The sequence below is a fragment of the Myodes glareolus genome, chromosome 9 (assembly GCF_982192425.1).
Source record: "Myodes glareolus chromosome 9, mMyoGla1.1, whole genome shotgun sequence".
In the NCBI taxonomy this organism is placed as follows: Eukaryota; Metazoa; Chordata; class Mammalia; order Rodentia; family Cricetidae; genus Myodes; species Myodes glareolus.
Window position 1 is genome coordinate 88,111,245 of NC_142034.1, and position 27,433 is coordinate 88,138,677.

General features: G+C 46.6%; 1 protein-coding gene across 2 annotated transcripts in view; it reads left to right on the forward strand.

Annotated features, from left to right (window-relative positions):
- Positions 1 to 27,433, forward strand: part of Wwc1 (WW and C2 domain containing 1) — a 153,673-nt gene that overhangs the window by 69,244 nt on the left and 56,996 nt on the right. For both annotated transcript variants that reach the window (XM_048436005.3, XM_048436006.3), the window contains exons 2-5: positions 5,679 to 5,788; positions 12,437 to 12,640; positions 24,019 to 24,095; positions 25,249 to 25,328. In XM_048436005.3, the coding sequence (XP_048291962.1) occupies positions 5,679 to 5,788; positions 12,437 to 12,640; positions 24,019 to 24,095; positions 25,249 to 25,328 (471 nt within the window). The remainder of the gene's footprint in view (positions 1 to 5,678; positions 5,789 to 12,436; positions 12,641 to 24,018; positions 24,096 to 25,248; positions 25,329 to 27,433) is intronic.

Consider the following 27,433-nt stretch of genomic DNA (forward strand, 5'->3'; position numbering starts at 1 on the left):
AAACCAGCCTGGCCATTGTGCTGGGGTGGAGAGGAGAGAGCTACTGCTGAGGATGGGTTGTTCTTGGATTGGGGCAAGGATAGGAGCTCTAGACTGTGTCCCCTCCCGCTAGCCCTCGGAAGGAGGGAGCCAGGGTGGAGAGGGCAGTGTTTGCCTGGATAGTCGTGGAGACGGAAGCTTGGCCTTGCTCAGGCGTCACAGGGAACGTGGAAGATGACTTCCCCATTCTGAATTTCGTCCCCAGAGAATCACAACCCAGTGTTACACTTGACAAAAGGTTGCCTGTTCCCCCTGCTTCCTGCCTCCCTAGAAAAGACACGGAATACCCAGTGTGGCTTTGGCCATGTGCCCCCGGGACCTCATCCTCTAGGAAAGCTACAGCTCGCTGTGTGAGGAAAGTGAGGGACCTGTTGGTGCTCTCGAGCTGCTTGCCATGTTTCTTGACAGGTGTGCCCATGCCCCCCTGGTAGAGTGCACCTGGCAGAACTTTACCTGTCTCCACGGCAACACATCCGGGTTGCTTTTCCAGGAAGGCCAGTTGTGAAACATTCAGGAATGTCTGCGCTCATTCAGCGATTTGTAATTAAAAGGGGGCAGAACTGGCTCTTGCCTGCCACCTCGCCCTGCTTCCCTCCTGCTCCTCCGGCAGCCGGATCATTTGACTGGGTGACTGGGGGTTTCAGGCAGCCCAAGACACGGGGGCTGGAGGGGTTGTGGCTGGGAGTTCCAGATCCTGGCCTCATGTGAAAGCAGACACCCCTTCCTAAGGTGAACATGGAAGGCCAGGGGAGCACCCAGCTCCTGGGGATGGATAGGGTCCACAGATAGCTCTGCCTGTCACTAGGGGTGTGTGTGTGTGTGTGTGTGTGTGTGTGTGTGTGTGTGTGTGTGTGTGTGTGCCTGCAAGGCTGAAACACTTCTCTTCATACTGATTCTCTGAATGACACCTCTCTGCACACTGAATAATTCATCTCCCTCTTGGCATTTGTGCCAAAGAGAACTTTTCTGTCCAGATTTCTGTAAGTCGTATAGTTCCTCCCCATAGCAACTTCCCTGCTTCCCATAGAAGCACACTGAGCATCAGCTGGCTGTTCCCCCATGGCTGCATCCAGGGGGAACCCAAATACAAAACCCAAAGCCTTTCTTTCCTCTTCTGGCCGCTGTTTTGGATGAGCCCTCTTGCTGTGCATTTCTTCCTGGTGATGTCTGCAGTCACTGCCCGTAGGAATCAGCATCTTTTCTCTCTTGTCCATCACATCATTGATGCTACAGCTAATAACCAGAGAGCTTCACCTTCTTAATGCAAGGCTGGAGTAGTATGTGGAGTTCATGAGTTTCTGGAAACTTCATGAAGTTTGGGTCCTATTCTCCTATATTCCCATCGCCGTTACCTTGAGAGCCCCAATTTGTGCTTGTGGCTTGGAAACATTTAATCTTCCTGTGTGTAGGAGCCGCAGACTTTCTAGGGTTAATGAGCAGTTTGGTACCAAGATCCCAGTGACCGAAAGCAGTCAGCCCGTGAAACCCCAGTGCCTCTTGTCTGCACTGCACCTCCGCATTCAGTCTCCTCTCCCGAACTCCTAGTTCAGCTCCAGATTGTTCTGGGACCCGCTGGGTCTTGTTAATTTTCATTGCTAAAGCTTCGGCTGTGGGATCTAGCCCTGGGAGCCTCAGGAGACTGAGCCTCTGGTGTATTAACTATGCATTGTTAAGAATGTGCTTTCATTTGTAAAATCGAACAAGAACACCTACTACCCAGAGAGGGAACATGATTTTCTTAGTACACGTCGTAGGCCTAGATAGGATCATTGTTCAATATTTAATTATGCTTACTATAGACCTGTTACAGCAAGCTTAGTTTAAAATAAAAGAAAAAGAAAACTGACACCATATTCAAGTTTGTATACCTAGTTTTTATTTGTTTTAAGCTAGATCACGACGATGTAGCCATGGCTGGCCTGGAACTTACAATGTAGACCAGGTTGGCCTCAAACCTACAGAGCTCTGCCTCTGCCTCCTGAGTGCTGGCATTAAAGGCATATGCTACCACACCTGACTAGATTTTTTTTTATAAGTCTAGTCTCATGTGGCCTAGGCTAGCTTCCAACTTGCAGAATAGCCATGGTTGACCTTGAACTTTAGCTCTTCCTGCCTCCACTTCTGGAATTACAACTGTGTGCACCCAGACTCATTTTTATGTGGTGCTAGGGGTCAGACTTAGGGCTTTAAGCCTACTTCGCAAGTACTCTGCCTACCAAGTTAAATCCCTAACCTCAAGATATTTTCACTCATATCTTTCAGTTTCTTCTCTCTCCTCTTCTCTCCTCTCCTCTTCTTCTCTTCCTTCCTGGCTCAATTAGGGTTTTTATTGCTGTGACAAGACACTATGACCACAGCAACTCTTACAAAGGAAAACATTTAATTGGGGTGGCTTCCTTAAGCCTTAATAATTCCTTAAATTAAACATTTAATTGGGGTAGTTTCAGAGGTTCAGTCCATTATCGTCATGGCAGAGAGCATGGCGGTGTGCAGGCGGACATGGTGTTGGCTGCATCTTGGCTTGCAAAGAACAGGAAGTTGATTGATACACTGATATCCTGAGCATAGAAAACCTCAAAGCCTGCCCCCACAGGGACTCACTTTCTCCAGCAAGGTCATACCCACTCCAACAAAGCCACACCTCCTAATAGTGTCAATCCCTGAGATTATGAGGACCGAGTACATTCAAACTACCCCACTTCCCTTCCCCCTTCTCTCTTCCTCTTCCTTTCCAGCTCTCTTGAGATTATTATAGCCTTTTAACCAGGTGTACTGTTTTAAATCTATAATCCTAGCTGGGGGCAGAAATACCAAGAGTTTGAGGCCATAGTGAAACCCGCGTCAAAACACACAAACAAACAATGAAGAAGAGACAAGTATAACCTTTTAAACCCTGTCCTCTTCTGTGTGTTCACATGTGTATAGGAACATGTGTACACCCATCCAAGGCTGATTGATATCAGGACTTGTCCTCGATCACTCTTCTTTCTTATTCTTTGAGAGAGACTGTCAATCAAATCCCAAACTGGCCAGTATAAATGTCTCACTAGCTGTCTAGCTCCAGGAATCCCCTGCCTCCGCCTTCCAAAGCTGAAATTATTAGTAGGCTGCCACCCCCACCTTGCATTTTGTGGGTTCTGGTTAGCTAAACTCTGATCATCTTGCAAATGCTTTAACTGCTGTGCTGCCCTCCCCCGAAGCCATCGTACTACATATTTTAGCTCCAAACGTGATCATGTTTAATCTATCCAACATCCCGAAGAGTTATATTAGACTCTACTTCACAGATGAAAAATTCTGAGGCTCCGGGAGATTAAGTTCTTGTCCAGCCCACTCAACTAAAGAACAATGCTTATTGGATTCTTCTTTGCTAGTTCTTAGTTTGTTGCGTATAAAAACATACCCCTGGCCCCGGTCTCACGGAACCACAGTCTCCCACAATGCAGCAGTGAATTATTAACCAAAGCCAATGTAGATGCAGTTCACAGCCTCTGAAGCCTTGAGTATGAAGCGGGCAGGTGAGCACATCACTGTGTTGACAGCCAGGAGCTTTCCCAATGTCTCAGTGTCTCTTTGTCGCCATATTGTTTTAAGTCTGGTTTAGATTGGGCTGCTAGTCAGCTTTCCGTTGCTCTGTCAAAGGCCTCCAGTGAGAAGCTTACAAAGAGAAAGCGTTCGTTATAGAGCACCATTTTAGGGACTTCCATCGATAGCTGTGACTTTCTTGCCTTGAGTAATGGATCTTGACAGGAGCATGAGTCAGAGCAAAACTGCTCACTTTGAGACCAGAAAGCAAGAGATGGGGAGAAAAGGCTAGGGTCCCACCCTTCTCCCTTTCCAGGGCACACTTCTAGTGACGAATGACCTCTCACTAAGTCTCAATTCCTAAGGGTTCCATCGATTCCCATAGCACCTGGCCAGGAGCGAAGCCTCCGACGCAGTCCTACATCCAGGGTTCGAGAAGTGAGCAATCATCAGGTTAAGGAAGAGATTAGGAGGTTAAGGAGTCGTCACCCTTCCTGTTCCACTGTACCCGGTCTGCTAATCTGTTGAAAGGGTGTGAAGCAGAGTCTCCTGGACCCCCAGAACTGGAATAAGGAAAAAAGACAGAACAAAGGAATGCTGTTGTTTGTTTTTTTTCTTTACTCTTTGGGGGCCTGCCACCCAGCTCCCAGATGGATCGCACACGGAGGCTTATTCTTAGTTATGCGTGCCCGGCCTTAGCTTGGCTTGTTTCTTGCCAGGTTGACTGCCTTCTTCTTAACCTGTGGCTGGCTGGATGGCTGGCCGGGGACATCCTCCTCCCCTTGTTCTCTCGTTGCTCCTTTTCTCCTTGTTTCTCCTTCTATTTGAACTCTCGTCTGCCGGCCCTGCCTATCCTTGCTCCTGCCTCACTATTGGCCGTTCAGCTCTTTATTAGGACCATCAGGTGTTTTAGACAGGCAAAGAATCACAGCTTCACAGAGTTGAACAAGTGCAGCAAGAACAAAAGTCACGCACCTTAAAGTAATATTCTCCAACAAAGGAATATTAGAATGAGTGTCTAAAGGTCAGAAAGATGGCTCCGTGGATAAAATTGCTAGCTGTACATCAATGGCCTGAGTTCTTTCTCCGGGGTCCAGGAGTGGCACAAATCTGCAACCCCCTACTGCAAGTTGGGAGGCAGAGACAGGAGGATCACACAGTAGCAGAAAACAAGGAAGATCCTGTCTTAGACTAGAACCGACACCCAAAAGTTGTCCTCTGACCTCCACACGGGCATGATAGCGTGTGGTTATCCTCGACAAAGGCAGCAATGGGACTACTTGGAAGTGGCTGTCTTGGGGGAACCACTGGCCCCACGTGTTGGTTTCCTGGCTTCCTCTTCTCCGGATGAAACCCTGGACAAATGGTGTATGTGCAGTTTTCCAGCCTTGACAAGCCTTTGCTACTTCAGTTGCATGATTTGTTTATCTGTCTGATTTAGCCACTAAGACTCGGTGATTACCGCCAGTTCACACCCTGCGAGATGGGGCCTTAGGGGGTTATTATTGCCAAATAATCAGTTTGGCCAGGACGGGCTGGGAAGAGCCAGCAGTGGGTACAGGCGTTTGGGAACCAACTCAATCAGCAAATAAATATGGCTCGCTGGCCAGACTCCTGGGGCTGGGGCGTCTGTTCCTCTAGAGCCCGCAGGAGGCCAGCTTTTCGAAGGGCAAATGGGCATGACAAATACAAGACAGAGCCAGGACAAAGACCAGAGTGGGGTGGGCCTGCCAACCGCAGGTGGAAAAGCCAGAGGGGGCTGGAATCCAAGTCATGAAGCCAAGGCTTGGCCTTAGAGCTGTTGTGGCAACTATCAGTTGGAGATGCAGAAACCCAAGGCCCAGACAGAGAGATGACTTTCTGAAGTCAGTAACAAGCTAGGCGCAAAGCGTTAGGACCAGAATACGTTCTCTGCCTCCCTCCTGGGGTAGCCTCACATGGATGCTACTGCAGAATGCCTTCACCTTCCCAGGGGCTCGGGGCCCCGCAGATGTAATGCTATAGTGTAAAATGGTCGGACCTGTTGAACAGTCAGGAGTCCACAAGAAACGGCACATTGCAGGAGTGTTGGGGACTGTAGGCTGACAGAATGTGTTTCTTGTCTTCCTTACCAGGTACACCAAACCACTTACCTTTGCTGACTGCATTAGCGATGAGTTGCCGCTAGGATGGGAAGAAGCATATGACCCACAGGTTGGCGATTACTTCATAGACCACAATACCAGTAAGTTCTTTGTTGCTCTTCCCGTCCCCAGACCCCACCCCTGTGACTCTCCCCTTCCTATCTCCTGCCTCCACAATCTGGAAGAAGCCCCAGCAGAGTCTTGAAGGCAGATTGTGTTTTGTTTCATGTAGACTTAGAGATGTCAGTGTGGTTATAGATAGATAATGTATGCTCATGTGAAAACAACAGTTCGGGAGGGTTTTTAATAGAATCCGACACTTCTGTCATGATCCAGCTCCCTGATTTTAGAGGCAATATTGCTGACGATTCCTTCTGTGTCATTTCAAATATTTCCAATCATGTTTTCGCATGTGTGTCTGTATGCACATTTTTTTCATGTGTGTATGTTCATGGATGGCTGTCTTCCCGTTAAAAAATAAATGCACATTGTCATATTCAAGCATCTGAAACCCTACCGCGCCTCTAGCAATGTAGACGCACATATGTTCTTAGTAGATTAGCCCACTCTCGTTTCCTGTGACCACAGTATTCTGATCCAAGATGAATATACCTACTGCTGCTCTCTCCTTCTGGGACCGTGATAGAGGAACTACTTGGGAAGAAGCATGTTGTCTATCAAGTGGACGAAGACAAGAGACGCACACAGCACAGTGGCGTGTGTGCTCTCTTAGCCAAGACAATCTCTGTCCTCTGAAATGGTGTGCAGAGGGACAAGGCTTTCCTCTTAGTATGTCTTTAGAACTGTAAGATCCTCTTTATCCTTTCAGACCGGAGGAAGATGACAGGGATTGGGATATGCCTGGCAACCTCTGGAGACTGAGAAGGGGGCAGCAACTCCTAACTGCCCCTGTGGTTTGGTTGCTCCATGTGCTGTGGCAGATGCTCAATAGTCCGTGTCCTATATTCAGTGCCCCTGAAACCCTGTGGGGTATTACGGTGACTACCGTCATCTCATTGAGATGTAGAGATAGCAATTGGAGGCTCAGTACTTAGAGATGAAACAGGGCCAAAGGCGAGCATGATGCTGCATGCCTCTAATCCCAGCACTAGGGAGGGTGAGCAAGAAGATTGTGGATTTGAGGCCAATTGGACTACACAGTGATTTTTTTTCCAGGACAGCCTTGGACCCATCTCAAGCAAGGGGGAAAGGAGTAAACACGGTTGAGCTGGGATTTGAACTGATACCGAAGGATGGAGTCGTACCTCTGTCCATCCATTTCCTCTTCTAAATGTTCTTTGCCTGTTACTGCTATGTCTTCTGGGGAAGTTCCTGTGTCTAATTCTATCTAGTTCCAAGCCTTTGCCCACTGAGGTACGCCGTAGGTGTGCACTTAACCCTTGCTAAGTAGAGAAGGGTGTGTTTGTGCGTGAACGCGTGAGTAGCTGGATGAATGAACAGCCTGTTGTTGGCAACAAAGCGTAGGAGAGCATCCGAGAGACGGCTAATGGCATTAATGGCGTTGTTGGGGATAGCAAAGGTTTTTATTAGCACTCATGATTGCGCACTGGATAATGAGAAGTAAATATGCCTAATTGAGTGTGTATGGGGAATGAGGTTAATGCTTGGAGGGCTGTATCAGATGCTGGGTTAAACGGCAATGTGCTGGAGCCCTAATCAGTCCTTTCCTGTTTCTAATTGCTGAGAGCGTCCCCCTCATTAAAATCTCATGGCAGGAGTGGGGTTTTTAAGGTGCTTCTTCTGGGAGCTGCTGGAAGAACAGAAGGGAGGAGGGACTAGCAGGCTGTGGCAGACTTAATTCTCCAGGGGATGATGGCAGAAGTGGTGTGTGGTTATATATGTGTGTGCGCACATGCACACGTACAAAGGGTAATAAAAGGGAACCAAGCAGGAAGAATGTTATCTGAGCATTCAACCAGCTGACAGACTATGGGTTTCCCTTTGGTTTGGAAGTAGTCTTGTTGAATGGAAGATACCCTATTTGTAGAAGGCAAAATCGAGACAAATATGAGGGTGGCGGGTGACTATTGAGGCTTAACCATTCAGAGCCGTGGAATGGGAGTAAATTTGCTTGTATATGTCATTCTTGGGCAAAGTTCTTCTCCAAGTCTGTCTTAGTTTGCTTACTGTTATTGTAACAAATACCACTACTGAAACCAACTTGCAGGGCAGAGGGTATTTCAGCTGATAGCCTATAAGTCCCTCATGAAGTGAAACCAGAAAAGGAACTCAAGGCAGAAACCTGAGGCAAAGACCATGAAGGAATACTGTTTACTGGTTTGTTTCCCATGGCTCGTTCCGAGAATTGCTTATACAACCTAGGACCACCTGTCCAGGGATGGTACCACTCACAGTGACTTGGACCCTTACACATCAATCCTTTATCAAGAAAATGCCCACCATAGACGTTCCCATAGGTTAATCTATGGAAGCAGTTCCTCAAATGAGGTTCTCTCTTCCCAGATGACTACAGTCTGTGTTAAGGTGTCAAAAACCAAACCAACGCAAAGTCGTGAGACTGATATAATGCTACATGCCTGTAAGCCCAGACAAGGGAAGCTGAGACAGGAGGGTCTCGGGGCCGAAGCCAGCCAGCAATACATACAAAGACCCTGTCTCCAACAAGCAAAAGACAACAACAAAGAATTATAGACTCCATATAGGTGAGCAGATTGTTCATCATTCACAATTCAGCTTGCATCCTTCAGAAACATTTATCGACTGCCTGTTCTGGGAGCTAAGGAAACACAAGAGTGCAAACTGACTGAGCTCTTTGCCCTTAACGGAAATTTCATGCAGGCAAGAGAGACAGAAAATAAACATCGTTGGTAGATGATGTTGTATGTGAGAAAATGTTTCTGTCCCATGTGGGGAAGAGCAGACTTTGGGAACTGAGGCATGCTGGGACAGATCTCAGGGAGTGAGGGAAGGACAGCAATGATGACTGTCATAAGGCCGGTCTTCAGGGAAGGCCATCTTGTGGGCAACATAAGATTTGATCTAGGATGGGAAGGAACTGTTTCAGAGGGCAGAGAGCACAAAAGCTTCGAGGCCTGATCACATTTGTTTCATTTGTTCCAGGTGGGGGAGGGGGTGGCAAAGCTCTGGGAATGCCCAGAGCACAAAGAATGAGGAAGGGAAGGGGTGTGGGGAACAGCGGGAGGCAGGTGTGACTGAAAAGCTGACCCTTGAGGTGGGAGCCATCGGAGCTGTCAACATGGGACCTGCTTGAGGTGACTTACATCATCTAGAGCCAATCTGACTGCTCTAAGAAAACAGAGCTTCCTGAAGCAAGCATCAAAGTGGAGAGCCCCGTGGAAGTGCTTGGAACAAACCAGAGCTCCAAACCAGGGCAGAGATAATAGGAAGTAGTCAGAACTTCCTGATTGCTTACATATAGAGTAGGAAAGAAAAAGGTCGGAAAGACCCTCCTCGGACCTGAGCCAGGAAGGGATACAGTTGTCATCCACTGACTGCGGGGACGGCAAGGTGGAGTCAGCTTAGAAGGGCAGAAAAGGCTTTATTTGGAAATATTGAGCCTCAGGCACCTTCGCACGCCTGGAGTAGGTGGCTCGGCAGTTTAGTGTCGCAACCTGCACTCTAGGAAAAGGACATGGGCTGAAGATAAAGATGACCATTTGGGAGATGTCAGCATATAGATTGTGGGCAAAGGCATGAGGACGGATGAGATCGTGAAAGGAGAGGACCACAGAACGACATGGGGGCTGCAGGCTGCAGGGTGGGGAGAGAATAATCGGGATTGACTGGGGAGTGGCCACAAGGTGGGAGGGAAAACCAAGAGAAGTCTGGGAAGACAGCTTGTGGAAAAAGCCCCCGGTGGTGTCACACAAAGAGAACTGGGAATTGGCCGACAGATTTGGCTATTCAGGTGTTACAGGTGACCTTGACCCTGGAGAGCAACTTTGGACAAGAACTGGGGACAAAAGCCTGACTAGATTTAGTCTGAAAGAAGATGGAGAAATTGAACATAAGAGCAAAGAACTCCAAAACACGACCCACATTGTTTTGTGTCAGCACTGGGTTTCCCTCTGACTGTGTACATCCTGCCTAGGCGATTAGAATCTGGGATCAAGTTACAGTCTTTGATGTTTCCTCTTCAGTCTCTCCTGAATGTTTGAAGGATGCTCATACTGACCATTTAAAATACACCAGTGCATTCTATGACGATATATAATACATCTTAACACGTAAGACAAAGGTATCGCAATGCCCCTGTTGCTAACCCTTTGGGCTTTCCCCCTACTTGTTTGTATTGTACACAGAGAGAGGCTCATTATTTGCTTTTCTCTGTGATAATTTTCTAAAGGTACCTGTGTCTTATTGACATCAGCACTGTACCCATGAATCCTACAACCATGGATTCAGCCCACCTCAAGTTGAAAATATTCGGAGAAGATTGTATCCATAATGAATGGCGTGGCTTTCCCTTTGCCGTTCCCTCCATAACACATGACAACAGGGAGAATGAGTGTGGCAGAGCACACCTTAGGTCCGACCACTCTGGAGTCAGAGGCGGGAGAATCTCTGTGTTCCAGGCTAGCCTGATTTGCAAAGTGAGTTCAAGGTCAATGGTGGGCGCAGACTGCGAATCTGCCCAAAATTAAAAGTAGGGAGGCGAGGGGAGAAGAGGTCATACAAAGCTCCTGAGTGCAGTAGTTGTATACCCTTGCATGGAGAATGTGTTTATAGATAGAGATCTGGAACGTGGCGCAGTGGGAGTGAGGGGTTCTCAAGATGACTGCGACGTACTGAAAGATTGTTGAGGTGGCTGCCTTCCTGTGGGGAGATGTGTGTGGAAGAGAGGACAGGGGTTGGTGTTTTCAGTTGCACAGACTGTAGCATGCTTAACTGTCCAACTGTGTCATAACTGTACACATGTCATCAACATGTCTAACTTTAGTGAAAACAAGAACTGAGAAAATTAGCCAGCCAAGATGATCTTGCAGAGCCTGCCCCAGGAGGACAGCATTATGAGACACAGCCATGGCAGCAGGAGGCCTGGGCTGTGGGAAAGTCACTGTACAGAGTGACCAGTTCAGAACCAACAACGTTTAACATGATTCCCTCAAGGAATCTTCTGAGACCCTGGTGCCACCAAGAGTAGACCTCAAGAGCTGCTGGTACAATTGCTTTCCATATGGAAATGTGGTAAGGGAAAGCACTCTTTACCTCTATCCTTACTACACCCGATATGGGGAAGCAAATTCTAAATGGGTCACAGCCCTGAACCTAAAAGCTAAAATTAGAAAACACCTAAAAGGAAACACAGGCAAAACCCCCGAGCCTGGCTTGAAAGCAGACGTCTGGTCTGAGCACTAGACACTCTGCGTGATCTTAACTCAAGTGTGAGTTTCACACTAGAGAGACTAGACAGGGACTCGCTTGAGACCAGGAACTCAAGACCAATTGCAGGGTTGGGGAGAAAGGGAGGAGAAATGAAGTGGGAGAAAATCTGAAAGATTTTGAAACACACACACCAGAGAAAAGGAGAAAATACTTGCACAGCACCCACATCCAGAATGTATCAAGGACTCTTACCCAAGAAGCCCAACAATTGCTAGAGAGGTGGCTGAGCCGCTAAGAGCATGTTCTGCTCTAGCAGAGAACCTAAGCTTAGTTTCCAGCACTCATTATGAACCTGGTGACTCATGATTACTTATAACTCCAGCTTCAGGGGATCTCACACCTCTGATCTGTGCAGATTTTCACACTAATGTGCACGGACCCACGCATAGATATACACACATATGAGTCACTAAAAATAAATCTTTAAAAGCCCAGCAGATGAGACTATGGATTAAATATGGATTTAAATGCATATTATTTTCAGGCATAAAACTTCCTGTGTGACCTTGAAGCAGTTGTTTAACCTTTCTGTGTCTTAATTCTGTATTATGCACAATGGAAGTAAGATCAGAGTCTACTGTGTAAAGTTAATGCAAACGCTGAAGAATTGAGTGCGTATAAAGTACCTAGAGCAGCTATTGGCTCAGAATAAACATTTAATATTTACCTGCTCTTTATCGTGTTTTTGTGTAATCTATCTTCCCCTGAATTATAAATATTACTTTCATGATAAATTACTATAGGAGGAACTATTGGTCTATTGGTCATGGGTATTAATATTTTAAGGCTCCTTCTAATTTATATTATTATACTATTGTAGTCTACCTTGCAAACAGTACAGGGTACCTATTCATATGCTTTAAAACTGATTATACTGGGAGCTGGAGAGATGGCTCAGTGGTTAAGAGCATTGCCTGCTCTTCCAAAAATCCTAAGTTCAATTCCCAGCAACCACAAGGTGGCTCACAACCATCTGTAATGAGGTCCGGTGCCCTCTTCTGGCCTGCAGACATACACGCAGACAGAATATTGTATACATAATAAATAAATAAATATTAAAAATCTGATTATACTGAGTCATAGCAGATGACCTTGAACCTCTATTATGTCCTTAACCAATTCCTTCTTGGTTGTTATCAGGCAGAACTTGAGGTTCAGTTAAAACCTGCTCTTGATGTATTTTTTGGTTGTGTGACTAATCCAGGTGGCGCTGCATTGCCATGTCGTAAGTTTAACCCATTTACATTTATAGGAGTTCTGCACGCTGTCCTTTTGATTCCCAGTGGTGGAGACCGTAGTCCACCAACCGAGCCAGTAAGTACCTGCAGAGTGCTGACATACTGCCTTGGGATCTGTTTCAGAAACCACTCAGATCGAGGATCCGAGGGTGCAATGGCGGCGGGAGCAAGAGCACATGCTGAAGGATTACCTGGTGGTGGCCCAGGAGGCTCTCAGTGCACAAAAGGAGATCTACCAGGTGAAGCAGCAGCGCCTGGAGCTGGCACAGCAGGAGTATCAGCAGTTACACGCCGTCTGGGAGCATAAGCTGGGCTCCCAGGTCAGCTGTGAGTACCTCCCACTGCTGGGGCTGTTGCCAGCATCCCCCGCTGGTACAGCAGGGACTGTCCACTGAGTGCAACCGTAACTTCAGTGCTTAAATCTGTCCTCTCTCCCCCTCCGTTCCTTGTACAAACCACCATACTCTCTGTTTTCCTTCCTGTTATTTTTTTCTTCCTTTGGTTCTCTACGTGTGTGCCCATGTGTGCATTGTGTGCCCTTGTGTGCACTGATGCTTGTGCCCATGCATAGGTGCGGAGGCCAGAGGAGGATGCTGGGTATCCTGCTCTGTCACTCATCTCTTTATTCCCTTGAGACAGGGTCTCTCATGTTGTAAAAGGAGCGGCAGGCTGCGTTCCCGCTGCCCAGCTAGCTTTACACCCGAAATAACAACACACAAATTGTATTCATTTAAACACTGCCTGGCCCATTATATCTAGCCTCTTATTGGCTAACTCTCACATATTAGTTTAACCCATATCTAGTAATCTATGTATCACCACGGGGTCGTGGCTTACGGGGAAAGATTTAGCATGTCTGACTCTGGCGACTTCATGGCGGCTCTCTGCCTCTGCCTTCTTTCTCCCAGCATTCTGTTCTGTCTACTCCACCTATCTAAGCTGCTGTCCTATCAGAAGGTAGGGATAAAGTCTAAGCTAGTCTGGAACTGGAGTCCTCCTGCTTCTACCTCCTAATTCCTGGAATTATAGACATATGATGTCACATCTGGTATTCCACTCCTTTATACTTAACCAAAGCTTCCCTGTGTTTATTAAATGTTCCTACAATTTTTATATGGTATTCCCAACAATCCCCATGACACTTCTGTTCAACTCAACTGTTAATAGCCACCTTAACAGATAAGGAAACCAAATTTCAGGGTCAATAATGTATGTGCCCACGGTCTTATAGCTGGTGAGAGACAATTGTAACATGCAAACCCATCTGTCGTCTCTGCCACTTTTGAGTATGGGCTAGGCAGTGGGAATAAGCATGTGACCATGGTGTCTGGGCATCTGTGGCTTGGTTGTGATGCCCTTTGATTCTGAGGTTCATTCATCTAGAAGGCTGGAGTCAGTCCAGCTGGACCACCTAGTGTCCCAGTCCTGTCCTCGTTAGCCACTCAGGAGCTCCCCCGGGATCTCTACTATCTATGGACCCAATGACGTACTAGAATCTTTTAAAGGAACTTCTAGCCCCGAGTCTGATTTAGTCAGTGGGAGCCAACGTAGTACCACAGACTGGATAGCTTCCTCCACCGTGTACTTCCACAGTTGTGGAGGCTGGACATTGGAGATGAAGTGCTGGCACAGGTGGGTGCCAGTGCGAGCGCTCTTGACTTACACACGGCAGAGAGAGGCTGGTGTCTTGTCTCTGGCGTCACTAATCCCAGCCCAGCAGCCCAGTTCTCAGGACCTCACTTAAGCCTGCTGACCTTCCAAAGGCCCTGCCTCCAGACCCCCATCATTTTGTAGGTTGGAGCTTTATATAGGAATTTGGGGGTTTGGTACTATCATTGCCACAGTACTGAAATGGAGATACTATTGCTGCTAGTGGAACTCAGGCTGGAAAAGGTGAAGTGGATGTTTTTCCTCTCTCTAAAGCTTCATAGTTTGAAAGATGGCAAATATACTTTTCTCTTTGGGGGGCGGGGTAGGATGCTTATATGGTACCAGAATAATAACCCACAAATCACTTGGTAATTTTAGACTGTCAAATGATCCTTTTTATTGGAGATCTTTGAGGCCTTTCTATATGAGATGGAATTAACATCACCAATAAATAGCCAGTTTGCCTCAAAAGCTCTATGAGGTGGGTGCTTCATAGAGGTTCCTGCACAATAATATTTCATCCAGATCTCGCTAATCCTGAACACAGCCAGATAGGTCTATAATGTAGACTAGTCTGCAAGGTAATTGGTCCAGATTTTAAAAGGTCAAAGAAGCTGCTTGGAGTGGGCAAGAAGGCATGGAAAAAACTATGGTGTCAAGCGGACTGTCAATAGCTATTGATGACATTGGTGTGCGTGCACGTGTGTATGTGCGTGCGTGTGTGTGCGCGCGCACGTGTGTGTGTGTGTGTGTGTTTCAGCTTTTGCTAGTGTTTCTAAACATCATTTGTTGAATTCTTTTTTGCTGTCTTTTAGGGGAGTGGGAGTGGGGTTGAGGGGTACTGGAGATCAAACCTCAGTCCACGTGTACTCTAGACACATGAGTGTCCTGTAAACCAAGGACACTCATAAGCAGGCAGAAGGAGTAATAAACGAGTAAGGAAGTGTTAGGAGCTGGAGGATTTAGTCACAGATGGCGGAGCATGCCCAGGACCCTAGCTACTCCAAAGGCTAAGCCAGGGATTGCAAGTTTGAGGCTGATCTGGGCCTCAAATAATGACTTCTTTCTTTCCTTTCTTTCTTTCTTTCTTTCTTTCTTTCTTTCTTTCTTTCTTTCTTTCTTTCTTTTCTTCCTTCCTTTCTTCTGTCCTTCCTTCCTTCCTTCTTTCTTTTATTTCTTTCTTAGAACTAATTTTTATTTATTTATATTTTAAGTATCTGTACTCTGCATATATACCTGCAGGCCAGGAGAGGGCTTCAGATCCTATCATAGATGGTTGTGAGCCACCATGTGGGTGCTGGGAATTGAACTCAGGACCTCTGGTAGAGGAGCCAGTGCTCTTATCCACTGAGCCATATCTCCAGCCCCAGAACTAAATTTTAAAGGAGGAGTATGGATACAAAGCAGTCATTGAAAGAGTGCTTGTCTAACGTCTGAGTCCTGGATTCCATCCCCAATACCACAAAATAGACAAAACCCTGGGTGATACAGGTAAAGGGCGTATCAATATCTGTCGCCTCATTCTTGAATTTGTGGATAGAAGCTTGACAAAATTAAAGGTCATATGGGAAAAAGAGTCAAATGCAGTAAGACTAAAGGGTCTCGTGAGAAAAACTGCGTGGTGATGGCAGCCGTGGGAAGCTGCTCTCAGAAGGCCTGGGTGCATACCTGTTGTCACAACACTGACCATGTGAGACCAGACTCAGATTCTTACGTCTCACTGTGAAGAAGTTAACAGTGCATTTTTCTGATGGTCCACATCAAGACCTTTAGCCGCAGGGCCATTGACATTCGGAGAAGCACCGAGGATGCCCTGCATATGAAAAGATATTCCGCATCTTTCTGGTCTCCATTCAGCTGGTACCATTAGTGTCCCTTCCCTGCAAGCTATAACAAACAGAAACATTTCCAGACATTTCAGGGTGCCACAGAAGGCAAAATTGGCTCCAGTCAAAAGCCAAAAGTGCTAGGGAAAGCACCTAGCACAATTTCATTAGAAACATGTTAATGGATAAGTAAATATCCTCGTTGACATAGAACTCCATAGTTAAAATGAGACTTCACTTGAAGTCCCAACCTAGTTTGAGAAGATTTACTTATTTATTTATGCACATGTGAAGTTTGGATACCCTGAGGGCCAAAGAACAGCTCAACAGTCTTGACAGCAAGTGTCTTTACCTGCCAGGCCATTTTATCTGCCCAGATGGCTAGCATTTTTTTTTAAAAGCCAATTGATTTGTGTGTATGTGTCCATGAAAGTGTATGCATGTGTGTGAACTGGGGAAGGGGTATGTCTGTGTGTGCAGAGGCCAGAAGAGGGCTTTAGATACCTCAGAGCTGGAGTTACAGACATTTGTGGGCTGGCTAGTTTATTTTTTTAAAGATTTATTTATTTATTTATTTATTTATTATGTATACGGTATTCTGCCTGCAGGCCAGAAGATGGCAAGAGATCTCATTTTAGTTTGTTCTGAGCCACCATGTCGTTGCTGGGAATTGAACTCAGGACTTTTGGGAGAGCAGCCAGTGCTCTTAACCTCTGAGCCATCTCTCCAGCCCCTAGCTTATTATTTTTTAAAATAATTTATTGATTTTTATTTTTATGTGCATTGGTATACATGTATGTCTGTGTGAGGGTGTCAGATCTTAAAGATACAGATAGTTGTGAGCTGCCATGTGGATGCTGGGAATTGAACTTGGGTCCTCTAGGAGAACAGCCAGTTCTCTTAACTGCTGAGCCATCTCTCCAGCCCAAGGGATGTCTAGCCTATTATATGCACACCTATTTTATGAAATGTGTTTTATATGTGTTTAAAGGCATGCTGTCACTATGTAGCCCTGGCTAGCCTGGGACTCACTATGTAGACCAGGCTGATCTCCGACTCACAGAGATATACCTGTTTCTGCTAGGATTAAAGGCGTGAGCCCATATAATGTTTTCAGAGTCGGTGCCGGCTTCAAATGCACGATATGTGGTCTGCCAGCTATGTAACCTTATAACTTCTTGGTTTTATATTTTTGTGTGTACAGAATTGATCTAACAATAGCACTAAATCTGCCTTTTGTGGGACTTTATGAGATTTAAACTGGTCAATGAGGGCATGGAATGATACATATCACATTGTTCATCTATCAGTAAAATTATTAGTATTTATTGGTATTTTAAGAGAATTTTAACAGATCCCTGGCACCAAGAATATAAGCTGAGCTTCCCTAATCTATAAAACCAGAATCTAAAATGTTCCAAAATCTAGAATTGTTTAAGTGGCACTGTGATACCACAAGTGAGAGGTACCGTATCATGGACTTTGTGGCATGCACACAGGTAGTTAAAATATTGTCCACGTTACTTTCAAGCACGGAGTGATGGCACATGTCTTCAGTCCTAGCACATACATAGGCAGAGGCAGGTGCATCTCTGTGGGTTTAAGGTCAGCCTGGTCCACATAGTGAACTCCAGGTCAGCCTGGGTTACATAGTGAGACTCTAACTCAAAATAGGTAAATAAATGAAGTTACTTTCAGTTCATATCAAACATGAATAAATTTCCTATTTTTTGCCTTGAGCCCTATCCCCAAGATACCTCATTATGTATATGCAAGCATTTCAAAATTCGAAAATCCCGAAACCTGAAACCGAGCCAGCACCACACATTTCAAATAGGAATGCTCTGTCCGTAAATACTCAGCAAAGGACGGGAGCTAAGCCGTGCAACTCTTCAGCCCATTAATGCAGCTTTCACCAGCCCCCAGGAGCTGCACCAGCCTCAGGCCACCCCCATGGGGTCATTCAGGCAATTAGAATTGAGATCCAGAATCCCAGGTAAAGGGGGTGTGGCTAAGGCCTCCTCTTGATCTTCTTTTCGGTGGGAGGAGCCAAGCGTGCTCTCCAAGTCAACTTTTCTTGGGTGACAGAGTGGCGAGGCCACATGCCTGCCCTCTAGCTCAGATGGCCTACTGGGGCTTGTGAGGATTTCATCATTTGACCTTGACTGTCGTGAGTGCCAGTCTCAGGTGGGGCTGTACCCTGGGATAGACTTTAACGTCAACTCTCTGATATAGTCTTTCATCCCATGGGAAGGAGAAAGAAACCAACATTTAATGTGCGCCTACTGTATGCCTAGCGAGCAGTAAGCTGGCCCCTCTATAGCAGTTAACTTCCCTCCCACTTACCCACACCCTCTCACAAGACAGTGTTCTTACTGTTCTGCAGGCAAGGAATCCAAGTTCCCAGGAGGGCAAGAGGCCTCCTCCAGAGTCCCACCCCTGAAAAGTAGCAGGTGCCTTGATACCCAGGTAGCTCTGATCTCAAAACCTTTATTCCCTTCATTGACTCCAAGTTGACAAGTCACATGTCAAAGTTCCTGGCCTATATCCGGTTTCTCCCAGCTTGAAACAGGTGAAGACTCGGAAGATCTGGGTCCTTTGGAGCCTTGCTATGCTCCATCCCCTCTCCAGACTTTGATGTCCCAACTGAAAAGTAAAATCATTGGCACCCTGTAGTTTAAAGAAGAATCACAGCAGGAGGGCTGAGATGCCTCAGCATGTAAAAGTACCTGCTGCTGTGCTTAACAGTCTGAGTGTGCTGGGTAGTTTTATGTCAACCTGACACGAGCTAGAGTCATCTGAGAGGAGGGAGCCTCACTTTGCCTCCTTAAGATCGGGCTGCAGGCAAGCCTGTAGGGCATTTCCCTAATGAGTGATTAGTGCCATCCTGGGCTGGTGGTCTCAGGTTCTATAAGAAAGCAGGCTGAGCAAGCCATGAGGAGCAAGGCAGTGAGGATCCTTCCTCTGTGGCCTCTGTATCAGCCCTTGCGCTCCAGTCCTGACTTTGCTGAATGCCTTATAAATTGTGAGAGGAAGCAAGTGTTTTCTTCCCCAGGTTTCTCCGTCATGGTAGATTTTGTTTTGGTTTTGTTTTGGTTCATTTTGTAACTGCCACAATAAGATCTGGAAGCTACAAGGCAAATGGACACCTACTTGGACAGCCTCAGAAAAGAGAAAATGGACAGAAAATGAGGAACCTGGTAGCTCTACACTTAGGTTGGTTATAGCTTTGGCACAGCAGCTGCTTTCTCTGAAAATGAAGAGAAGAGGATCTCAAAGTATTATCCCAGGCAGACCAGACCACATCCCATATTGGTCCAGCAAAATGATTACCCATCTCTAACCTGGCAAAAGACTAAAGATCTGTGCCTGAGTCTCAGGACCGGAAGATTAGAGATACCAGGCAAGTTCAAAGCCAGGACATGCCCTGCTAAAGCATAATTATTAATTGAACATGGGAACAGGTTTTGGAGAATTCAACTCTCATGTTTCATTTGGTGGCAGGCCATCACCCACCAGGCTGAATAGTACTCTGGGAGACCTGGGCAGAAGTGAAAAGAAAAAAATTAAAAGACACAGACATTGAGGGCTCCTGAGTGAGACAGCCAATAAAATCACAGACCTCGCAGGTCACAAGCAAGTGGATTGGCTTCTATTCTTTGCACACACAGCCACTGAGACTCCGGGTATCCTGTAAGAGAGACTGGCCCCACAGGGAGAGGCTTGGGGGTTGAAAGTACTCATGAGAAGAAAATCTCGGCAGAGGCTACACAGCCACGAGACAAGCCTAGCAAGCTAGATGCCAATCCAGGGAGACTTCCAAGCCACCACGTGATGTTTCAGAAATCAAAACATGTGAAATAACAGTTATATTAGAAGATTGGAAAATATAACCAGGGAAACCTTCTAGGAAGCAGAGCCAAAATACAGTGAGATTGGCAAGGAGAGGGGAAAATAGAGCAATGGTGCAGGCAGCCTCTTCCAGATCAAAACAGAGCGAGGAAACTGAGGAAACAGAGGAAGAAGGCTCCGTGAAGAATCTCAGCAGAGTTTCCCAGAACCGGAGGGCAGGGGAGGGGTTTACACTGTAAAGCTTCACCAAGTGCTCAACGTGGTGAATAAACGTCAACATACATGTATCCATCATTGGGAAGTTTCAAACCCTGGGGCCAAGGCAGCATCCTACAGGCATTCAGAGAACAAGACCAGGTCACGTGGAAATGGTCAGGACTCTGCGTACTCCAGACTTGTCGCCGGTCGCACAGAACTAGACCGGCACAATGTCTTTTTTTCTCCGAAAAGTCAGTTCCGACCTAAAGCTACATCACTGTGAAGTTATCTTTAAGTATAGTGTAGAATAAAGATATTCTGAGACATGTGGGATTTCAAAACTTTTGCTTCCTTCCCGTCTCCTTTCCCTGGAAGCCACTAGAAGTGAAGTTCTAGCAACATAATGGGGGTGGCGCAGAAAGACCTGAAGTGAGGGAGAGAGGAACGAGGCGAGGAGGGCTGGAGAAGCATGAAGCGGGTGCTGACTGTGCACACCCCCTCCCAGGTCCCAAGGAAGGAGAATTGCTTACTGGCAGAAGGTATAGTTCCTGCACTCTGAGCAAAGGGATTGAATAATGCAGAATGTAGCTCAGAATCGCCCTGAACTCTCAAGTTCTCTTGCCTCAGCCTCCTGAGTGCTGAGATTATATAGGGCTTTTTTTTTTAAATCATACCCGGTTTATAGAAGTTTCTTTTCTTTTTTTACTTCCTGGTGTTTTTTTTATTGATTTTATTGAGCTCTACATTTTTCTCTGCTTCCCTCCCTGCCTCTCTCCTCCCTTTCAATTCTCTCCCAAGGTCCCCATGCTTCTAATTTACTCAGGAAATCTTGTCTTTTTTCTATGTCCCATGTAGATTAGATCTATGTAAGTCTGTCTTAGGGCCCTCATTGTTGTCTAGGTTCTCTGGGATTGTGATTTCTAGACTGGTTTTCTTTGCATTATGTTTTTAAAACACTTATGAGTGAGTACATATGATAATTGTCTTTCTGGGTCTGGGTTACCTCACTCAATATATGGTGTTTTCTAGCTCCATCCATTTGTCTGCAAATTTCAAAATGTCGCTATTTTTTCTACTGTGTAGTGCTCCATTGTGTAAATGTACCACATTTTCCTTATCCATTCTTTGGTCAAGGGGCATTTAGGTTGTTTCCAGGTTCTGGCTATGACAAACAATGTTGCTATGAACATAGTTGAGCACATGTCCTTGTGGCACAATTGAGCATCCTTTGGATATATGCCCAAGTGGCATTACTGGGTTCTGAGTTAGATTGTTTCTTAATTTTCTGCTCCCACTCATGCGGTGTTCACTGTCTCGGGCCAGTTCTGGCCTAGGTCACTGGCTCAGTCCTGCCTCCGCAAATGTCCCTGGTCAGGATGCGCTCCTGCTCCCTTGGAGTTCACCTAAAAATTTCTCTTAAAAAGAAAAAAAAGGGAAAAAAAAACTTCAGGGGGTGGAGAGATGGCTCAGTGGTTAAGAACACTAACTGCTCTTCCAGAGGACCTGGGTTGAGTTCTCAGCACCCACATGGCAGCTCACAGCTGTCTGTAACTCTAAGATCTGACACCCTCATGAAGACATCGGGCTGGCAAAACACCAATGCAAATAAAATAAAAATAAACTTTAGAAAAAATTTTTTAAAAATTTAAAAACTTCAGTAAAAAGTTTACCATAAAAATATGTACCCGGCTGTGTTCTATTTCAGCAGCTTTGTGTATAAATTGTGCATTTCATAAGAATTCTCCAATGAGTAAGAATTCAAGTCTCTGACAGCCCCATTGATAGGAATATGTTCTTTTTCTGGCTTCCTTTGCTTCCAGAACTTCTGAGCATGCCCAAGGAGTGCTAATGCATTTCACAAGAACTTACCCCAGAATCATCTTTACCCAGCCTGGGTTAGGAATTGCCACTTCTGACAGGTCTGAAGACCATTACCACTCTCCCTAGTGTCTCCCCCATAGGGAAGTGCTGTCCCAAGCAACTCTAGTCCATGATCTGTGTAAGGCAGGGAGTGACAGGAGATGGTGTTTGGATTAGGCAGCCCCCTCTGGTGACCTTTCCACATCTCCATTTTATCTCCCACACTGACAACTTCTCTAGGCTTCTCATCGAGGTCTTACCATCCACCATGGGTAACAGACCCTGTGAACCACTTTAAAATGCCCGGAAGTACCTCTTTGTAGAATACGCTTAAGCCATGTTCCAGCTCTGTATCCAGCCAGGTTTATCCCACAGACGTTCATCCTACTGATGACTAGAAGAATTAGAAGGCCGGAGTTGACAACCTCACACTGTCAGTGAAACACCCTGAGCACCTGAGTCCTTGTCCCATGCCCCAGACAAAGGCTGTGAAGCCCTCTTGTCCCCACTCTGACCCTGCTTGTCTCTTCTGGTAAAGCCCAGACCTCGTCACCCTGGTCATCATCCTGAGCTTTGCGGAAGTACTCTGCTGCCCATGGTGTCTCATCTGTAATTATATGGAGTAGTTTTCCTCATTCCCCAAACTTGAACCTTCTTCGTGCATAATTCAAAGCCCGCCAAACTATTTTAACTAAGTCCAAACAGCAGCTTCTCCCTATGTCACGGTCAGATGCTGGAGATTAGCAGCAGTACCGTTGACGTCTTCCGGGCAAACCTGATGGTGGCTTTGGTTCTCACCGCAGTGTTCAGACCACCAGGAGTGGGAGGGAAGATGAGTTGACCCATCCAGGATGAGTCAGGACACTGGAGAAATACCTTCCTTACCACGAAAGCCTGTTCAACGATGGCAGGGAGTGTTGATTGAGGACATGATTGAGTCTCATATCTAGACACATTTCCCTTTTCGCCTCCTCAGCCTGGATGCTCAGAGCCAGGTCAGTGGTGACTCTGGTTGAGCTTGGGAGCCTGTGGCTGGTGCTGGTTTCCCTTTGTCTCGTTTTCTTCCTTGAAATATTTCACACTGTATTGTGTTCATGTCCATAAGCCACAGCGGCGTACATGCTATTAAAAGGCAATGAAATTTTAACGTGAAAGAGCTATAGCTACGCAGTAGGAGATGACTTAGGACAAAGATAGTTGTTCTCGGGTGGTATAGCTGTGGGTACTTTATTTTCTTCTCAAATGCACATTAGTATAAAAAATGAACTTTTTAGCATCCTTATTAGGAAAGTCGATGTTCATGTAAGGAAATATGAAAAAGACCAAAACGTGCAAAGGTGAAAATTAGTTTCATTTATCACTCACCCCTCTAGACAGCAGTGTTAACCGAGGGTCTCACCCAGGCCAGGCAAGCAGCTGACCTATGTCCCCAGCATCCAGTCTTTGTAGAGGCACGTGTGTGTATCAGTTTACAAACTACATTTCCCTCGTTTAGCTTTTCTGTACATTTTCTCAGCTGGGTGTCATGAAACCGTAGGTGTCAGACATTTTCTCATTTCCCTCTGCGGTTTTCTACATCATGGTTTTAAAATCACGCAAGTTGTATCTGTATGCAAGGGTGCGGTAAAGAAACCAGAAAGATGAACACTCCGTGAGTGGGGAGGAAGGTTTTTATTGTAGATAAGAGAGAGAGAATATCCAGAAGCATCTGAAAGAGTCCAGGAAATAAAAAGAACTAGACTGGACACCGCCAGGGTTTTCTAGAAGAGAAGTGAGAACAGCAAGAGAGAGAATAGGAAGGGCAAGGGGAAAACCTTGCTGTTATAAAGAGAGTGGGAAGTGAGCTGCAATCTGGAACCACCTGGAAGCTAGTGGAGGAAGTGAGGAGGACCAGGAGGCTAGCGAGGGCTTTGAGATGCAGAATGAGTAAATGATGATGGGAAGGAGTCAGGAGGCTAGTGTTGGCTTGGTGTACGCCATAGGAATGTGTAGAGATGGAGCCAGATACCAAAAGAAGGGAAGGGAGGGAAGTGGGCCTTACCATTTCACAGGTTCCTGAGGAAAGCTGTAAGCATCCACTAGCATCTTTGGTCCAATATGAGCGGAGCCAAGACTGTTGTTTCTGCACACATGCACCGCCCTGTGGAGCTGGAGACCTAACAACAGCATCTTCATTTTCCGTGTACCGTATCTATTTAACAAATCCCCCTTTGTTGGACTTGCAGATTGTTCCTGTTTTTAGTCCTTTCCCTCTGGGTTTGTAATAAGCCACCTTTGCTGTGTTTCCTCGGCTGAGATTCTCTTCTTTCTTCCCTGCAGTGGTCTCTGGGTCGTCGTCCAGCTCCAAGTATGACCCTGAGATCCTGAAAGCTGAAATCGCCACTGCGAAATCCCGGGTAAGGATCTTCACGGCGTCCTCTCTGCCACTTACTGGCCAACCCTCCAGGCCGTGGCAGCCGGGGCTAGCAAGGCCCCGACATAATAGTAGCTGTGGTTGGTTGTTGTATTAACGATGGTACCACAGTTGCCATTCAGAGGCGTTCGCCTTGTACCTGCCATAGTATTGGGTTCTTCATCTCGTGCCATTGCTTCACCCCTTGAATCTGCACTTTAAAGATGAGTGAGCAGAGACCAAGACCCTTGCCTAGGAAACCAGAGTCCTCACTGGAGTTTGGTGTCCTCTCCCTCCTCCTAGCTGCCCCCCACTTTGCATCACCTTCATTCGTGATGACCTTTAGAAGGACAGTGTTGTTACCCCCATTTTACTGTAGGAAACTAAGGCAGAGTAGTTAAGCGGCTTGTTCACAGTATGCTGGGTCTTTTGAACACGGGTTTCATTTAGATCTGAATGATTTCCACATACGAAAACATAAAAGGGGAAGTGGACTGAGGTAGGATGAATGCTGGGCTAATAGTCTGATGTACCTTGTCTGAGTGGCTAAAGTGTAGCTCGAAAACCCTGCACCCATACTGGAAGGTGAGCCCCGTGTTTTTAGATGTCAGGTATTTTTGGGAAGAGCTGTACATCCGGGTTTCATGCATGAAGTCTCTTAGAACTTAATCAGAAGTTCTCGCTGAAAGGCTGCCAGAACTCTGCAGACCTAAGGAGGATCTAGGTTTTGGTGGTGTCTTGCCGCCACCTCCGTGCAAATTGCTCTCAGATCAACCCCAGCTCTAAGCGGTGTGTGGCCCAGGTAATTGTTATCACCCCCACTCATCACAACAGGCAAGAAGAGGTGAGACGGGGTCCTGCAAGAGGGATCCCATAGCAAAGCAATGGGGAGGCCTGACTATCCCAGTCAGTGTCTGATTTCTCCCTGTTTCCCCGGTGTAGAGGCTGCCTGGCAGGACCGACAGGGACACTCCCTGGGAGGCTGACTCCCAGACTGCGCTGGTGAAGGGAGGGTGCTGTGACGTAAGATGCCCAAGGGATGCAGGTGGCCTTTTAGGCAACAGCAGTATCGTCAGGGGCTTCTGGGCTCCCCTTCCCAGCCTACACCTCCACATCCCCCTCTGATCCCGTCTTCTGTGTGGTCTTCTGCCATTCAGGTCAACAAGTTGAAGAGAGAGATGGTCCACCTGCAGCATGAACTGCAGTTCAAAGAGCGTGGCTTTCAGACCCTGAAGAAGTAAGTATCCCGCAGTGGAGGGCAAGGGGCAGTCTCTAACCATGGGTCCCATCTACTCTCTCTGCTCCTCTCTCCATTAGTCCTTTTCCTCCCTTCTCAAGATGCATCTCACAATTCTACTTAATTTCTTTCCCCCTGTCACTCACTGACGATGCCATCAGCCAGGGGTGGAGATAAACAGAGTCATTTCAAACCATGGAGCTGTTGTCGGGCTCTGAACCTATAAGCCCGTTCAGGTCCGCAGAGTCTTACTCCGCAGTCCTAGAAGCAAGTGTCAAGCATTCTTATGCACACCTCGGCTTCGCTAATTGACAGCTAGACTGTCAGTCACAGACCAAGCGAACCCTTTAGCCCTATGGCCCCTAAAGTAAGCTGCCGCTTCACGGCTACCCCACTGCGGAGCTAACAGTCTCGTCCAGCGTTGAGCACATTCCTAGTGAATCACGCACTGGACTGTGTGCGGAGTTCTCTGGGGGTGGCACAGAGAGCTTCCACAACAAACAGATAGATGTCATTTCGCTGTGCAGAAGTGGGCTTTCAGCTAAGTAAGGGATACGGCTTCTTTTTTCCCTATGCAATGTGTTACACTGTGTTTACGGTTGTCATGTTGACTGTGGCCATGAAGATTTGGAGAGCTTTTGCCGTGTGCCGGGAAACGCCTTCAAGTGTTTCTGCATGAGGGTGTTCATCTGGTCCTTGTGGCAATCCCAAAAGAATGGTCTGTTCTGCTTTGTCTTTAGCCATAACACCATTATATAGTTGAGGAAACCGAGTCATAGACTAAATGCTCAGTAAATATCTGCCTATTGTTACACACATGTAACAGGCTTTTGTCATGCTTGGGGTGGTTGTTTGCTTTGTTTTTGAAATAGGGTCTCATTCTTTAGCTCCTGTTGGCCTCAGACTCATAACCATCCTCCTACCTGAGACTCTCGAGCACTGGAATTAGATGGGTTACTACGGCTCCTTGTTTACTAAGTTGTGTTCAGCCTATCTGGTGTCTTCCATGGTGAGCATTACATAGGTAACCTAGCAACCCTCACAGAAACACCAGGCAGGTTACCAGGATTCCTTGCTTCAAGAGACTTTCAGCCTTGAGGAGGCTGTGCATGTACGAACAGCTGTTCTGATAGTCATTTGCGTTATCTCCCCACCCCCAGCCCCACCCCATGCCATTTCATTATCCGTCACCACCCCCCCCACACACACACACACCCGAAAGCCTAAAGTCTATCTTCATCATTGGCTGAGTACCGAATCCTGCCCTGGGACATATCAGCGAGTTCTGTTGTAACTATAGTTCAAAGCGTTATGTATGTAACATAGTTATGTATGTAACTCCTAGTTGAGAGCCAGTTGGTGATGGTTGTTGCTCCTGCTCCTTCTCCTCTTCTTTTTCTTCATTGAAAGTTTCTCTATTGTATACCTCTGACTGTCCTGGAACTCATTATGCAGACCAGGCTGGCCCAGAACTCACAGAGACCCACCTACTTCTGCCTCCCCAGTGCTGGGATTAAAGGCTTGTATCACCATGCCTGGAAGTTGGTTCTCCTCTACCAGCCTTTATCCCACAAGCCATCACCACCTGAGGGAGCCTCCAGGAATCCAGCACAGCACATGATCTGAGCAAGTGCGAGCTGCAGATGGTGGCACACACCTGTAATCCCAACACCTGCTAGACTGAGACGGGAAGGTGAAGCGTTCAAAGCCAGGCTGGGCTACATAGCAAGACCTGTCTCAAAATCAGACAACAACAGAAGAAAACATAACCCACCTGAGGGTGTAGCTCAATGGGGAGTGCCTCCTAGCATCTACAAGGTCTGAGTCAGCAGTTCTCATGCTGTGGGTCTCCACCCCTTTGGGGTCCCCCAAGACCATCTACACATCAGATGTATTCACATTACCATTCATAACAGTAGCAAAATTGCATTTATGAAGTGACGAGAAAAATAATTTTATGGTTGGGGGTCACCACACCATGAAGAACTGTATTATAGGGTCGCAGCACAAGGAAGTCTGAGAACCACTGCCTTAAATTCAGCCTTAGTCGTGGGGTGGGGGGATTTAGAAATACAGCCCTGTGTTAGATTGTGTGGAATGTTTTT